The following is a 17276-nucleotide window of genomic DNA, read 5'->3' as shown; positions in this document are numbered from 1 at the left end:
GTTTAAACTATTTTTTTAAGTTAAAATAGACAAATTTCATAATTTCCCTGTTGAAATTTTTCGACTTAAATAGTTAAATTCATATTTAAAAATAATATTGAAATTAACTGACTAGGACCGTTGGAAATAATTGTTTTACTTAGTTGAAACAATATGAGTGAAAAAAGGTTTGCACAGAAAAAAATATTTAAAAACTCACCATCTTGAAACACTCTTTCCACATTAAGGCCATACGTTGCGCAGGTTTCATAATACGAGCATCGTTTCAAGTCGTTTGCAAGTTTCCTAGCCCTCGAATCGTCTATCACACGGGGATTTCTTTCACTAATGGCATCTAGAAAGAAAGAAGAATAGTTTAAGAAAACCAATGGTAATGAATTTGTACACATATGTATGTAATTTATTATAAGACAATTTCGTTCATAACAGTAATGATATACTAGCGTGTTTTTTGAGCATTTAAAAATAGTTTATCAATCGTAAATAACGCTTACTTAAAAGCAGTACGTTTTTTCGCTTAGAATTTGAAATGGAATTACAACTATTTCCACTTCTTTTCTTTCATAGAAACCAATACATAACATTATTGTTAAAACATACTTTTCATTCAAACACTAAACACCAACAAAATGGCCAATAAACTGTTATAAACTGGTATGTCTCAAGAGAATCACCTCAAGAACGAAACAAATAAACTAATTAAAACACTTACCTTGTGTTCCAACTAAAATAATTGGAATTTCTTGACTATTGCGAAAATGCGCCATTTTAGTATAATAACTGTATACCGCGTTAAAACTAGCCTCGTTTTCCAAACTAAACACAAAGATAACAGCATCAACCCAAGCAGCAAACTGTAAAATAAAAGAAAAATGTTTTGTTATAAATGTTTGGTCGAGTTTAGCGTTAAGGTTATGATTAAAAGCCCTTGACAGCGAATTTAATTTTATTTTAATTGTACTTGGCTTTGAAAATATCAAGTAGGTATAAAGCCACCAACTGAGACGGAGACGCTATGTCTGAACCTAACGGTACCTACAAAGCCTTTGAAAGGATAATAATTTTTTTATTTTATTTTAGTTCGAATTAAAAATCTACTTTAATTTTTTTAAATGCGTTTTGAAATAAGCATAATATGAACAAAAGGATAATTGTTTTAACCTTTGCTTAAATCACGGTGTTTACCTTAAAAATGCACCCCTTTCACTGTTCACGAGGATGTTTATAAATATGTATATAGAGGTAAGGATAATGAACTCACGACTCAAGTTCTTCTCAAGTCAATGCGCAGGCAGTTTTTTATTAAGCAAGAGAAACACCACACTATAAATTCACAAATAGTCCTCCTCGCCGCCGTCGTGGTGCCGCGACGCGACGCGCCGGGTCGAGTTGGTCGTCCTTAAGATGGTATGAAGGTATAGCACACACACTATAAACACTCTAAACACTCTAAAGCCCTTGAAAATGTTGTTTTTTTTTCATCAAACGAGCACAAAAACTTTGTTTGGTGTTACTGAAAAGTCACTTGAAGTTATTCAGAGGATATGCTTACCCCTGTTTTTTGTTTTTAAAGAAATTCACAAAGAGAAAATATTTATCGATTTTATTTAAATAACAAAAAATGGATATGAAAAAACAAGATATGAATTCGTTTGCCTGAAAATTCACGAATGTCCTTTGCAGGACGAAACCAAGCGACGAACTGAATTTTTGTGTTTGATAATGCAAAGCCGGGCCCCCGGTTTTGTTGTCATGAATTTCCAGTATTGGTGGTGTTGCTGATGATGTTCATGTTAATGATGATGGTTTTGGTGATGATGATGATGGTTGGCTGACTTGACTATGCTTTGTGCGACGGCGGCGGCAGAAACAGCAGCAGCAGAGATTTTGCTGTAGCTGAATTGCATGCACCCTTGTCGATGAAATGACGAATGAGTCCTTATATTTCCCTGCCGTTGCTGCCACCCACACACAATTACCTATTCCCCTCTCATTTGCCTTGCGGCGCATAGAGTCTGCAATCAAAAACAGAAGGACATATCACCATAGGACTACACTTGCAGCAGCAGTAGCAGCTTGTGGTTGCTGTCAGAGTTGTCGTTCCTTTTATTTAGCAAAAAAAGGCATTTCTCTGAATTAGTTCGAATTTGAATGTATTTTTGTGAAAGCTTTTTGAGGACATCAACAAATGTGATGTTTAGTATTTCATTCACAATAGCTTGGGGTGGCCTTATGACGAAAATATTACATTAACAGCAGTTTTTAATTTCATACCTACTTGTAAACTGTTGTCAGAAAACAATTGAAGAGTTTAGATGAAGAAGGGGTTTGAGTAACATTTGCAACATTTCGAGACAGAAGGACTTAAAGTTACTTTGTACAGAACTGTTCGTATTCCAACATCAGAAAATGATGATAAACCAATAAATCAAGAAAAAAAAAGACTTTAAATCACTAACAAACTTCTTTAATGAGAAACAAGGCAGACTATCTGCAATAAACGTTTTAAGACACTGTCGTATTCGATTTAAATTTTATGCTATTGATGAAAGGTAATTTCAAAACCAATGGCTAATCAACGACATATGGTCCGATATACTTATTTTTCAAATCATTTGTCTGTGTTTTCATTGGATTAAAATATGTCAAAACGCTGATTTCTATATTTTGTTTAAACTCGGTTTACAGAATCAGCTGTTAATGACTACTAAAAGTCAAAACATAAATGTCAAATTGCTAGTTTTGCTGTATTTTCTTCTTAAGCATTTAAATGCGTCGACCTTAGTTTTTCAACGAAACATGGCAACCCTGAAATTATGCTGTCACTACTCCCGCTGCTCTTGCAATAAAATTGTTCGATATATGTTGCGGAAAGCCGCCATATTTGCATACTCAACGGGGCACTATGCTGCCGGTTGAATGCTACTGCTGATGAAGTTTGTTTTTGTATTTTTGTCATAAAAGTCTCAAGTACACGTGGTTCTCTTGTACACACATAAAAAGCATACAATTCACCACCTACTCTCTCTTTCTCTCTATCTCTCTTTTTGTGTGGTTAAGCTATAGCTCTGATATCCTATTCTGGCACATGTTGCAGTGTTATGTCATCGAAATTGAGAAACAACCGCATCATAGTCCTCATCAGGAGTAGGCATAGGCTAGGCAGGATAGCTTCATCATCATTAACCATGACAGACTACCAGACTACTCGTACAGTACAGTCAGTGTTTTTTTTGTATGAGCTATCTGTGGCTAACTTCATACTGAGGTGCAGTAGGTACATAGGTGCACCTTACATATGCCTATTTTCTCCAAATCATATATTTAATGAAAGGACACAACAAAAACCCTCTTTGCCGCTCAATCTCCTTGTCAAGCGTCGACACTGACACTGACTGCCATGTCAGTGAAGCCTTTATTTTTCCCTCTTTCAGGACTATGATGGGCGCATTTCATAGTCAGAAGTGGGATTGAGGTGTATGCCTCTCTATGCAGCAAAATATCCTTAAGAGGATTTTTCTATGAGCTTGTAGTAGGTTGAAACTACCTATAGTATTTCTGATGACGAAATAGTGTACGACAACGACGATGACGCGACGCGACGAAAGGGAATACAATGACTTCTTGTGATATTTATTTTTGCACCCAAAGGACGAACGAAAGAAGGAACAAAAATTCATCTCTGAAAGGAGATTGTTTTTCTCGTTTGCCTTAAATATCTATCTACTAGATTCAAAGAATGCTGAACCTTCAATGGTGACAAATTGTATAGGAAATGAGTGGAAAAAAGCTAAGGTTGATGACGGAAGAAATTGTGTTTTTTAAAGACAGTTTTTTGTTAAATTTATTATTTGTTTGCTTAGAAATGAATTTTCCTGAAAATACAAAATAAGCGAATGACGGAATAAAAGAAACGAATCCAGTCGTAGTAAAAATGAGGGAGGATGTCTTCAAAGATGTGAGATAAATGTGTCTTATGTATTTTTAAAAATTAATCACGAATGACTGCAGCAGACATTTAAAAGCTTTTAAATATAAAACAAATTTTAAATGAAAGACAAATGCATTAATGCTGTACAAGGAAAGAATGAGACAAATGAAAAAGAAGTTTAGGAAGCAGAGTTACTTGAGGGTTTATTTTTTGCTGAATACTACGGTATAATGAACATATTGCATCTGTAGACCAGAAACATTTCCTTAAGGCTAGCGGCTAACATGAATTTAATACATTATGTACTCGTATGTATGCATGTTTTTCAGCCTTTGGCAATGCAGACTGACAACATTCGAATCAAGAAGACTTTAGAGAGGATACGATATCACAAGCCCAGATAGGAGGGGTAAGGGGGAACTTTGCTCCAATGGCTCCGAAATACACTGCTCATTTTTTAAAAATGTTTAACTACATAACTAAACAAATTTGAAAGTTATTTTACATTTGCATCCTTCTGTTGTTATAAGGCTTACGGGTCTTAATGGTTTAATTTTTTTAAACCAAGGGAAAGTGAAAAACTATGAATGCATTCTTTTGAAAAGCTTCCATTTTTAAAGCTGGAAGGACGTAATTTATTAAATAACCAATTCAAATTCACTGTAGCAAGACACGCAACAAAAAAAATGTGATACATATATTTAAAAAAAAAAAAATTAACAGAGAATTTGTGCCATTACCCTTTTCACCTGACTCCCCACAATATACATTCATTTTCTAATTTAATTAAATTCACTGAACCAGGTAGATACTCGCCAATGTTTTCAATGAATTTCTATTCAATTCAATTTCAAAAAAAAAATTGCAGCTCTGAAACAACGAGTATTGTAAAGGTACACACAATCTATATACACATACACAATTTTTCACTATATTTTAAAATTGTCTATTTTTTAATGGGATAAAAAAACACTGCTGTGGAAAATTCCCTTCCATCTGAATTCTAACGAAATCAACAAAAAAAAGAAAAAGAAGCGAACCATCAACCTAACACTTTCCCATGTCACCAATTAACATGCAATGTCAACAAAAACCTTCACTTAGAAAAATTGAAACAAAAGGCTTCTGAACATACATATATCCTCTTAGTTTGATATAAAACCGCATCTATAACACACTATCTCTTCGAACTTTTTGTGTAGAAAGTTTGTGCAACACACAGTATAACATATAGCCGGAAATTATATAGGTATATGAAAGTTCATTAGGCTCCACTTTGGTTAGAACAAGCTGCACCCTCCTCAACTACAACTATACCATTACGAACTTGTGCACTATATTGTTTATTATAAAAGGTCAGGACTGGATTTTGTTATATTTCATTTACAGGGGCAAGACCAAAATTATTACCAAAAATTAATGATTATTATAGTTCAGAATATCGCTCTTTAAATTAAGTTAGACCGACTATTGGAATCTCAATATTTAGTATTTTTTAAATATAATTTTTGTGACTTTAGACCGTCAGATTTACCTTTATCTACAAGTAGTGAATTGTTGGAAAATAATAAAACTTTCTTAGGTTTACGTCCGTAATCCGCCACTGTCTTTACCTACATAAATATATTCTCTAGTTATTTTCCTTCATCCCCATTAACAAAATGAGTATGAGGTTTTCTAAAGAAACGTGCAACAGAAGCATTTTTCCAGGGATTTTTCCAATGTTAGGAAGCACAAAACTCTTGTTTATAAAGGCTTTAACTATACTATACTATAATTTAAGTTTAATAGTCAGTGAGTTAACAACAAATAAAATATAAATATATTTTAAAATGTTTAAACGTAATTGACTTATTTATTGATTTAACTAAGAATAATAAACAAAAATATCTTTTTGCGGTGTAATCTAACCAACTTTCTTAACCCTCTTTAGAAATATTTGTATTCTTTTTTAGACAAAATTCTTATAAAATTACACACAACTTACTGTAAAAACTGATTGGTATAAAGTTAAATAACCAACATTAAAAGTTCAGTAAGTTTATTTTCATTTAAGGGTTTAAATATACAAAACAAATTTCAAAAGTTGAAATGACTGGTATAAACAAGAACTGACTATTTTTCTTTTACATCAAGTCATACATCATTACTTGTTTATATGGTTTTGAAAACCTATTTACTATAAGGAAACCTATTGAAGGGCTCACATTTGTATCTAATTTTTAAGTACTGATTGGTATAAAATGGTCCAGTCCAAAACAATGAAATCGCACCAAGCATTTAATACTTACAAAATCATATAAAATATAAAAATGTTATAAAGATTTCAATTTAATGAATGATTGGGCTTTCATCATGCCCCTTTATTATAATAACACAAAAACTAAGATGGTTTCTCCTCTGTAAAATGTACATGTATAGAAAAATTGTTAACATTTTCAATTTTTATGTTGTTGGTATAAAGAAGCATTAATTTTGTTTATTTTATTTCCATGAATTCATTGGAATAAACTGGTCTAAAGATAATTGTTCAGATATCACAAGATATTTTATCAATTCGTTTAAGTTTTAAGTCCTTTATACCAGTTAAAAGACAGAAAACTTAACGAAAGATGGTGTTCTCACTATGTCCCTGATTGGTTTAAAAGAAAACTATCCTTACATTTTCAATCATTATTTAGTTGGTATAAAGGATAATTAATTGTTTCATTTTAAAACCATATATTCATTAGAATAAGCTGGTCTTATCAATTCAGGCAACTGGTCTTAAGAACAAAAAATAAATTTCTTATTAATTTGGCTATAGTCAACCTTGACTCCCAGACTATAAGTGATACAACAGTGTGTTATAAAGAAAACAAAATTTAAAAAAAATGCGAAAAATTAGTGCAAACACACATGTCCCATGTCCAACACAGACAAAAAGTTTTATGAATTTCCATACACAAAACCGCTGCAGGAGATTTTAAAACGAGTGTTTATGAACAATATTCATTCACACTATACACAGAGAGGAATCATCATGATGCAGTCAAAAACTTCATTATGCCACCCCTTTTTTGTTGAAGAAACATTGAACGTTGATTCTCACTGACGCGTCATGACGGTCCATATGCGAGTACTTTAAAAAATTGATGTTTTTTGTTGTTGTTGTTGCTTTCTAGATAACACACTGAGAAACGATTAGACAAAAATCAATTGACTTGCCAGGGCAATATTTTGATTGTCGACGCAACTGCAATAAATCTTTTGTTACAACATCAAATAGGACCAGGATCCAGGACGCATGCAGCAGCGTGATGGTTAGCCGAAGCAACATCAATAACTCATCAGGGATTAAGTGCTTTTATCCATACCAACAATTTTTGTATTGTGTTAATGGCGCGAAGGGGGTCACTTTAGTTTTTCCTTTTTTTTTATTCTTTTGATATCAAATGAATTTCTGCATGCAAATACCGTGGTTATAAAAAACCCTAGACCCTATACTCATAAGTCCCGTAGTAGGAAAATTTATAAAGGATAATGAACCTGGTGCTACGTGCGATGCGTGGTTTTATGGTATTTTCAATGGTATTGTACCTGATGGTAGAAAATACTTTTTTTTCTTCTTTACTTTCCATAAAAAGAGGTGGATTCCCTATTGATTTTATTTTATTGATATCGCGTGTCAAAAAAGGCGTGCGTGGCTGTTTAGAATGTTTGTTTTCTTCTTCGAGGGATGATAATGACACACATCATTGTGCTGCTGTTTCAATGACGGGAGGTGTAAATTTTTTTAAAATTATTATTTTTGTTTGATGAAGAATTTATGGCCTAAGGGAAAAGTTTGTTTATTTAAAGAACAAACAAAAAAGAACAAAGAATATGAATTTTAGTTATTGTTCGGAGGGGTTGTCTGTTTTATTATTAACTATTGATGGAATGTAATAAAAAGAATGTATCTAAATAGAAAGTTAAAGTTTTTGAAAACGTTTTAAAATAATGAAAACTCATACAGAATTTCTGTTTATTTATGTCTTAAAACTATCCCCTTCCCTGTGTATAGAATTTGGCTTAAATTTTGCAATTATTAACTGTCTACAATTCACCACATCCTTCACAGCCTTTATCTCTCAAGCTATATACCCTTTCAAATTAGCATCAAATGAATGGGAAATGCATTTATACAAAAAAAAATATAATATCTGTCACACAATTTCAGTGACATCCGATAAATTCAAATTTATCACATTAGTGTTGGCTCTGGATCTGGCACACAATTGCATTTTTGTACGAACGTTTCATATCGATTTCATGGCAAAATAATGAAATAATCACTATTTGCTTATAATATGCACATTAAGCTTGTATATTGTACACATTTGCCTGTTTTAAAAGGTTAAATAGGGTTCAAAATGTCAAATTTGTGCTTTGCTCCAGAAATGTCACCTCACTATGAAAATGTAGAGACACAAATTATTACTTTATAGACTAAAGTTTTATGCAACATCAATGTTCATTTTGGTATTTCCACTGTCATTCATGTGATGCAAATGGTGGAACATTTCTACCTCTTTTCCAACAGCCTCGATACCACCCCATTTTCAGCCTTCTTGCTTACACCAATTCTATGTCAAACCATTGGGGGTGGATATATGAAAACACAGAGAGGGAGAAGAACAAAAGAGGGTTGGTTGTTATATTTGTTTTGTTTGTTTGATTGCAAAAAGATTGACCTGAATATCGCGTAGGATGAATCGAGAAAATTGTTTTTTTTTTAGTTTTTTTTCTGCCATTGTAGGATTTTGTGGTGTGGCCCTCCACCACGCCGCGCTGTGTCATTGTTTAAAAAAACCTCCTTAAGACCCAAGGAGTTTATTAAATCGAATTTTCGGTTGTTTATAGCGCGGGGGTTAAATTTTGAAAATTATTATTTTTGTGAAAAAGTTGGTGATGGTATTTTTTTGTTTTGTTTTTATTTGGTTATATCAGTTTTTTATTGTTGAGTTTACTGTTTTGTATTTTAGATGTTTCTTAAGGGAAAAATTAGGATTTGTTTGGATAAGGAGTTTTGTTAAGGAATGCTAAATATTAAAACGCCAAGATATTATGCTCAGGAATATTGAAATGGGTTAGGTTTTTTATAGGTTAAGGGCCGATTGCAAAGAATTATTTTCAAATGTTATTTCGACTTTTGAGAAGAATCAAAAATTAGCCAAATGTTAAAAATGCACAAAATGTTAAAGATGCACAACATTATTCTTTCAATTTCTAAAAGTTAGAAATATCAGGAAATTTTACTCTGGTTTTATTATTAAAGTGCTTATTCTTTTTGATCCTTTTCAATTAAAATGTATAGAGTTTTCTTTACCAAAATTATTATTTATAGAATTATAATTCCAAAAGGAAATTAATTTTAACAACTCGAGAGAAAAAAAAAACAGTTATGGTGTTTATAGTTTTAAAGTGACATACAATTGCAAAGCTTTTGAAAGTCACTCATTTAGAGTAAATTAAGTCAACCTAAGTCTAGTCCTCTCTAATTAAAGGTTTAATAAGGATCGAAACGACTTTTAATTTTATTATTTTTGTTCGTGAATGAAGAAAAAAATGTCTTATATTTGTCGACAGGTTTTCCGGGTTGAGCCTCCAGTTATAATATTTTATACACTCACATTTTTCCAACATAAATCTTTATACAACTTGTATTCAATATATTCGATGTCGTCACACAATTTAACCTAAAAAGGACTTATTTATCTATTAAATTACTATATATCACGAACATACATATTACCATATTATATAATCATAAACATTATGCATTTTCCCTTTTTCAACAATTTATTTTATTTACATTCTATTTAACCTTGTAAACAAACAAACAAATATAGAACTTATTTTGTGTGTGTGTCTGTTTTTGAAATTAATTTCACTGGAGTTAGGGAAATGGGAAATGAATGTGGGGTGAAATATTATATTTTTCCCAAACACCCTATAAGCACGAAATAAAAAACAGGTAACTTCATAAATGCACGTAAGCATGACGTCGACACCGACACCCACTCCTATATTTAGCAATGTAATAAATAGCATAAGGATATGAATTTCCTTATTACAGTGTGGCGCCACAATGACCTACTCTGAGGAGTTGGGGCGAAATTAATCGGTCTGCAATAAAAACTTAAACTAGTTGGTTAAAAAAGAAAAGTTTATGAAGGAATAAGTTAAAAAAGCTTTAAACTAAAGAAATAATAGTAATTATTATTATTATTTATTGAACTATACATAAATGTACAAACCAATACTTAAAAGCTAATAGCTACTAGGGCTTCTAGCTCTAAGGAAATAAGTCGACCTTTAACTTTATAAAAAGTCATTTTAATGTTATTAAAACAAATGTTTGTGAAAACTCCCCAGCATGTCCTTTAGTTGAACATTGAAAACTTCATCAAAGTGTAAAGAATTATAAACAACCACAACCACAAACAAAAAGAAAACATTAAACTTCAAAGTGAAAACAAAACGACAAAAAATAAAAAGTTTTATATCACGCTCGGATAAAACTTTTGTCGTGAAATATAAAAATGAAAATAAAAACAAATGTAATTATATCAAAGAAAGAAGAAGTTTACTAACAGTTTTTTTTTGATTTTTTATTTAATAATTTTCGTTTGTCTTAATTGTATACGCTCACCAAAGAACGTACGTTTTCATATGTGCTCTGATTATTTTTATATTATTATTATTGAAGCAAGTTAGGATGAGTGCTCTTGGAAAAGGATCATTTCCGCCATTTTTTGTACGAAGTTGCTGTTGTTTTATTTTTGCGGAAACTTTATAGAAACAGAAAGAATCCTTTAAGAAGTGTGAGATTGTGATAAGTTGAAAAGACGACTGACATTGCAAAACACTTTTGTCATTTCAAAAAATACTAAAAAAGTACTTGAAACAAAGAACGTGTCTTGTCTAGGTGTTAAGGATAGCTTGAGTCAGCATCAGGATAAATAGACAAAATAAGGAAGAGAAAAACTTGTGACTTACAGGGACGTATTTGAATTTTTTTTTTCAATTGGTGACTTTATACAAAATACAATTTTTAAATAACATAGAATAAAAGAAATGATAAACTTACCTGCATTTCTGGTGCACCACCTTCATCTCGTATTAACAGCAAATAACTTTGATTATCAACAAATATTTCTTTCTTAAATCGTCCACCTTCAGGTGATTCTTCTTGCATATAGGAACCAGTTAAATAACGATGCACCAAGGCCGATTTGCCAGAGCTCAATGATCCAACAATGCCCAGTCTTAGATCCGGAACAGATCGTGATATTGTCCATTCTTGACTGTTGACAAAAGAATCTGCAAACAAAAAATAATAATAAAAATCAATTTCGATTAAAGCCAAACCCTTAAAACAAATTTCATCACGTTTATGAATTATTGACAACCATCAACATCATAATTTATATAAAGCTTCCTCTTTTTATTTTTTCAGTAGAATAAGAAAAAAAAATCTAATAAGTATTCATAAAAGTGGTTAGAATACTCAATGATAAGAATATGTGTATAAAGTTGCTTCACACCTTGTTCTTTCTTTTCTTCGACTTTGGCTTTGACATGATATCTTCTTTTGACTCTTGTCTTTTTTTCAACTATATGAATTTAAATATATGGTCACTTATGATGGTTTGAAAGATATGGACATCAAGAAATCAGCACTTATGACATTTTTTTAATTCTTACGGTATCGCTTACTAACAAACCAGATCGAATGTTTCAAAAAGGGAAACAAAAAACAAAAAATAACCTTAACCCTGTGTAACCCTCTTCAAACGAAAAAATAAATAGTTTAAGGACAATTTTCATCTGAATATCCTCAGAAAATTTCTAGAAAAATGATTGACAGGACATGTTGTATATCTAGTCATTCAAAAGTTAAATTATTTCATACCTATTTATGAGTATGTACGTACATGAAATCTCAAGTACTTCATCGTAAGGTAATAAGTCTTAAATAAAAGGAACTCGTTCTTTTATTAGCTCTATCTCATCATTGGCATGAAATTGTTGCGCCAATGAACTGGACTAACCAAATGTCGCTTTCATCTGATTGTCACTTTATATATTTTTCTTTTGATTATTTTTTTTTTTAAGACGAAAAGAAAATACTGTTACACATTCAGGGATTGGCATTTGATTGACAGGATAATAGTTATGCCAAGGAATGGAAAAGTAGTTACAAAAAAGAAACATCTCGAAAAAGGGTGACTAAGTTTGTATGATTCCCAAAAAAGCGTTTCAAAGTGAACATGTTAAATTTAATGAGGGCATTGAGAATACGAGTTTTAAGCATAACAGGGCTTGAGATAAACAAAGGGAAAACTGAGTTGAGGTTATAAGTATTGAAACATGTATATTTTAAAGTTAAGATAGGATATTGGAGGTTAAAACTAAGTGTCCTAAAATTTGGTACACTAGCTTTCTAATCAGATTAAGTGAGTTAACCAAGTTATTCGTTTGAAAATGTTATTGCATGTAAACTTAACATGGTCCCAAAATTTTGGGACACATTTAAAACTAATTCACGTGTCGCATTTTAACAGTTTTTACTAATGAGGACGTTAACTTTATTATACTGCTTAAAATAAATAAAACATACGAATTAGACAAGACTACAACATTTAAGTGTCTAAAATTAGACCAAGTTCACAACATTTAAGTGTCCCAATGGATATGTTGCAGATCAGTTTTCAAGAAAAATAATAAATATTTCGAAAAATTATGTTAAGAAAAATAAAGTAGTGTATCCAGTCTAGTTTGGGACACTATGTTACATTAAGAAATACTCTATGCTTGCAATGGCCACCACAAATAAAAGTTGAAACATGTCCTTTGGATTTCAAAGAAATGAAGATGATTAATTAATTTCAAAAGAAAATATTTTGCGTCCCTTAAATACAAATTACTTTGCATTTGAAAGAATTGGGACAATTTGAGGATTGCTACAAAACCAATTTTAAAATAATAAGTACCTATATCTTTTCAAATCGATAAACAAAATGTTCTTAAAATATTGGTAGAATAATTTGCTATAATAATTTGTGGATAAATATTCTCCCACACTATTCCCCCTTATCAAATATTTCATAAACTTCATTTCCGGAACACAAATCATTGCCTTTTTAAGACATTGGCACCTTCAGATGTTTGTCCTATATACAATTTTTGCCAACAATACTTCCTTAATTGCTACCAAAAATTGTGTTTGTTGCTCTAATTTATGAGGTTGAACCTTCCAGGCGCGTACCCATAAAAGTCTTAAAAATAAAGAAAAAAAGTGCTCATAATTAAAAATAAAAATATTTCCTACTGTTCTCGAGATAGGTATATTTGGCACATGTCATCTAGAACATTCTATTCAATATGTGAACAATAACCAAGGCGGAGATGCAATCAAAAAAGAAAAGACAAGAAAAAAAAAGAAGATCCTAAAGGTAGGTATCTATCTTACGCACCTTCAATAATAACTGGCAATTGAAATTTAAGTCCACCCTCTGCCTGTAACGTGTGCGTGCGTCATTTTCTGACTGAATATTTGTCTGTGTATGTGTGAAACAAGCCAAAAAGGTAGAGAAATCAAAAGTAGATCTCTTCCTTTTAAAGAAAAGTAGATCAACAAAAAGGCGCGCGCAGATGTTCAGTTCTTTTTTGTCTAAGGTTTTTGCCATCGGGATACCTTCCTTCAACAGGAATAGGTCAATAAATCGTATAAGTAAACAGGATTCAGCAAAAATCCGTGAAATGGGAAATAATTCAAATGGTTTTGATAGGCGAAACAGAGCTACTGTGGTGACTTATAGATGACGACTATAGTCTTCCTGGAAATATATACCAACTTGTAATTTCTAAAGAAGAAGACGAAAGAGAAGCACTTCGAGTCTCGGAAGGACATTTTACACTTAATCATTGTACAAAAAACCATCAAAATTAGCGCAACAAATAAGAAAATACGCTGTTGATCCTATGCATATGTTCACATACACACAAACGCTAAATAAACACATATCTGCAAATACTGACCAAAGGATTTTTTTAAAGGATTCATCCAGCAAAGCAACGCAAATAAACAAGATAACAAAACAAGTTACATTCTATATACATGCATATAACATACATATATGCATCACAACAAGCTCAACAAAAGGATGATATAACCAAGTACGACACAATTGACCCTTTTCATGTCCTTACATGACCATACATTTATATTTTACGATCAGTTAAAGGACAATATTCACATTGCATCGCATCATAAAGACGAGGAGCGGTGGTCAACCCCTTTTTTTTCTTCTTTTTCTATTGACAATAATACAACAAATAAGTTACCTTCCTTGGAAGTTTTATCCTTTTTTCTTGAACTGTGTTGTGTTTTCTCTCCCAACCCAGCTCACTCCCATTTTCAATAACTACTCCTTCGTTTCAAGAAGAAAAAAAAGAAACAAAACACTAAGGTGAAAATGATCCGTGCTACTTAACAACGGCACAAGGTCCTTATAATAAAAATTCACTTTATTACCGTTTTATTATATCCTTTTTTTTTTCTTTTTGTGCCTGTTTTATACTTGAAGATTCGAAAAAAGGACACAATGACCATTGGTCAAGATGTAAACGAGGCTACATCATCACTCCCGATATAAGATAAAAATCCAACCAACAACAACAGAAAAAGGACATTAAATTAGACATTTTTATGGTTATACGTGTAATGTGCATAATACGTATGTATATAGGCGGCGTGGTTAACATTGTTCTTTTGAGCTCAAATTTTATGAGCTGTTGATGAGAGTTCGGGAGGAGTCTCAATAGTTTTTTTTTGGCTTAATAAAGGTATCAGTTACAATCGTAAAATTTAAGTTTATTATGCGTAACAAGGCAGTTTTATAAGTTTTTGATCCTTTTCTTGGTGGTTTTGTTACAGGATTGCATAAAATGGATCATAGTTCACCTTTTGGGGTTTTTATTTTTTCTAAGGATGTTAATATGACCTTTTGTGTGTTTTTGATCGTTAAAATTTAATGCATTTTTGAAGATACGGTTTTTGTTTGTTTGCTTTGCGATACATAATTGATTTATAAACAAAAGAAACAAAGCGGCTTCGGGATATTACTAAAGGACCTTTTAAAGGAACTATAAAATAAAAAAAAATTAATGCATTTTCATAATTAAAGTATTTATCTACTTAAGGAATGAAGCACAATGGTAATAGTATTTTTGTATAAAAAATGTAACCAACAGAATATTGCAATTTTAAAGGAAATGACTTTTTAAGACTTAACAACGAAAGGACGAATTGAGTTCTTATTTGAAACATGTATTTTTTCAATAGAAACTATTTAAAGGCTTTAGACTTGGATTCTTTATAAAATATCGTCTCAATTTTTGTTGAATTACATAATTTTTACAAATTTTGAAATCCATACAAAAGTTTTAAACTGCCAAAAAATATGAACAATTTTATTTAAGATTTAAAAAATAAGTGGACATTTTAAAAGACATTTTAAAATTAATAAATCTATTGGTTTCCATTCATATATTTTGATGAAAAGATATCACTTTTGGAGATTTTCTATTTTAAAATCTTACCTGAAATATTAAAAACGAATTAATAGAAGTCTCCAATGATTAAGCAAAATGTTTATGCACAAACCTATCCAACAAAAGTTTTCTTGATTAAAACAGACATTTGTTATAAACAATTACTTATTCATCCAAATGAGAAAAAAGGAGACTTGACAACTTTGTGTAATATATGAAATTTTTAAACAAAATCAGAAAACGTTTTAAATTTAATATTAAATGTTTCATCTAAGAAAGTATTTAACATCTTAATTTTTTTTAATAAATAAAAACGGTCAAAAATTAATTCGAATTTATAATTTCTTAGTAATTTATATTAATAAAATATGCATACAAATAAATACTGTACATTTTAATTTAATTATTAATTTCAAACAGTTTCAGATAAAATATAATTAAGTCTCATCAATCATCATGGAGACTTTTTTAGTATTGAATTTGAGCTTGACAAGCTTCCAAAACTGACATTTTCATACAATTTGTCGTTCGCCTGCAGGAATTATAACAATCCTTTTTTTTAATTCCTGGAAGAAATGTCGAGCAAAAATAAAATAACATATATTCCAGCCAACTTCCATCGCATAATATGAAATGACAACCACGAAATGTGTCCCATCCCTCTAAGGTTTAAATCCTTTTTCACAAATTGCCACAACAAATTTGTGAACAAGCCACCGAATCTATATACACTGTATATTTTAACTCTTGTTCAAAAGTTTTTGACATATGACATATTATGTATCTGCAAAAGGTAAACATTAAAAAAAAACAGAATCAAAAACATTTCTTAAAATTTTCTTACATTGATGTCCATGTAAAAGGATTATATACCTACATCCCTATAAGATGTATAACCTACACTCTCTGTATAAGATCCTGACTTCTTTGTTCAAATTCTTTTCGGAGTTGTTTCCATGCCCACAGAATTAGATCACCTCAAGGTATTTCTTTTTGGCACAATCCGGGTTTCGGATGCATTGCATATTCACTTTATCTGACAGTTGATGAATTACTTTTTCCATATAAATTATTGTTTTAATACTTCGTATATGCAAGGATATGCAGGTCAGGTATCCTGATGGCTATATACAGTGACAACATTTTATACATACCTATATTCTACATAAATTATGTAAATGATCAGCTATTTAGCCAAAGGATTAAATGACTCAAGAGTAATCATCGTGATAGGTGGTGTCCTTGGGTATTTGTTTTTCAACTTATGTGTGCAAAGGGTTACTTACGGGTCAAGGATTGTTTACCTATACCTATCACTTCTCAGGACTTCAAATAGAAAAATAAATAAAACTATGAAAAAAAACGAGTTTATCTTATATGAAAATATTTATCCTGCTGAAGTGATGAGTGTTAAAATTGTAAAAAAATACCCTTCTTCGTTGTGTGTGAAAGTTCAACACATAAACTGTCAACAGATTATTGTTTTATCATGATGATAGATTGATATATTTAGTGTCAAAATTACTTAGATGCATCATTAGCACTCACTAAGTTATACGAACAAATGCATATAGGACTATAGGAGAAATCTTAAGCCGTATGCATCTCAAAACGGCAATTAACTGAATAATTAATTAGTGCGAGAAAAAAAATGTCGGATCTATCATAGAAATGCCATATGAGGAAACGCCTTTGGCTAAATGAACCTACTACCAGACACCGCACGGTGAAGTCGCAGATCTTATGGCTTATAAGATAATAC

General features: G+C 31.2%; 1 protein-coding gene across 3 annotated transcripts in view; it reads right to left on the bottom strand.

The window, feature by feature from the left end:
• The window catches only part of LOC129940317 (centaurin-gamma-1A), a 455674-nt gene that overhangs the window by 4309 nt on the left and 434089 nt on the right, over nt 1-17276 (bottom strand). For all 3 annotated transcript variants that reach the window (XM_056048621.1, XM_056048623.1, XM_056048622.1), the window contains exons 2-4: nt 11046-11278; nt 713-854; nt 200-334 (exon numbers count right to left, since the gene is read on the bottom strand). In XM_056048621.1, the coding sequence (XP_055904596.1) occupies nt 200-334; nt 713-854; nt 11046-11278 (510 nt within the window). The remainder of the gene's footprint in view (nt 1-199; nt 335-712; nt 855-11045; nt 11279-17276) is intronic.

This window comes from Eupeodes corollae, chromosome 1 (genome assembly GCF_945859685.1).
Source record: "Eupeodes corollae chromosome 1, idEupCoro1.1, whole genome shotgun sequence".
Lineage (NCBI taxonomy): Eukaryota > Metazoa > Arthropoda > Insecta > Diptera > Syrphidae > Eupeodes > Eupeodes corollae.
Note: the sequence above shows the minus strand (reverse complement) of the source record. Positions and strands in the feature narration are given on the sequence as shown.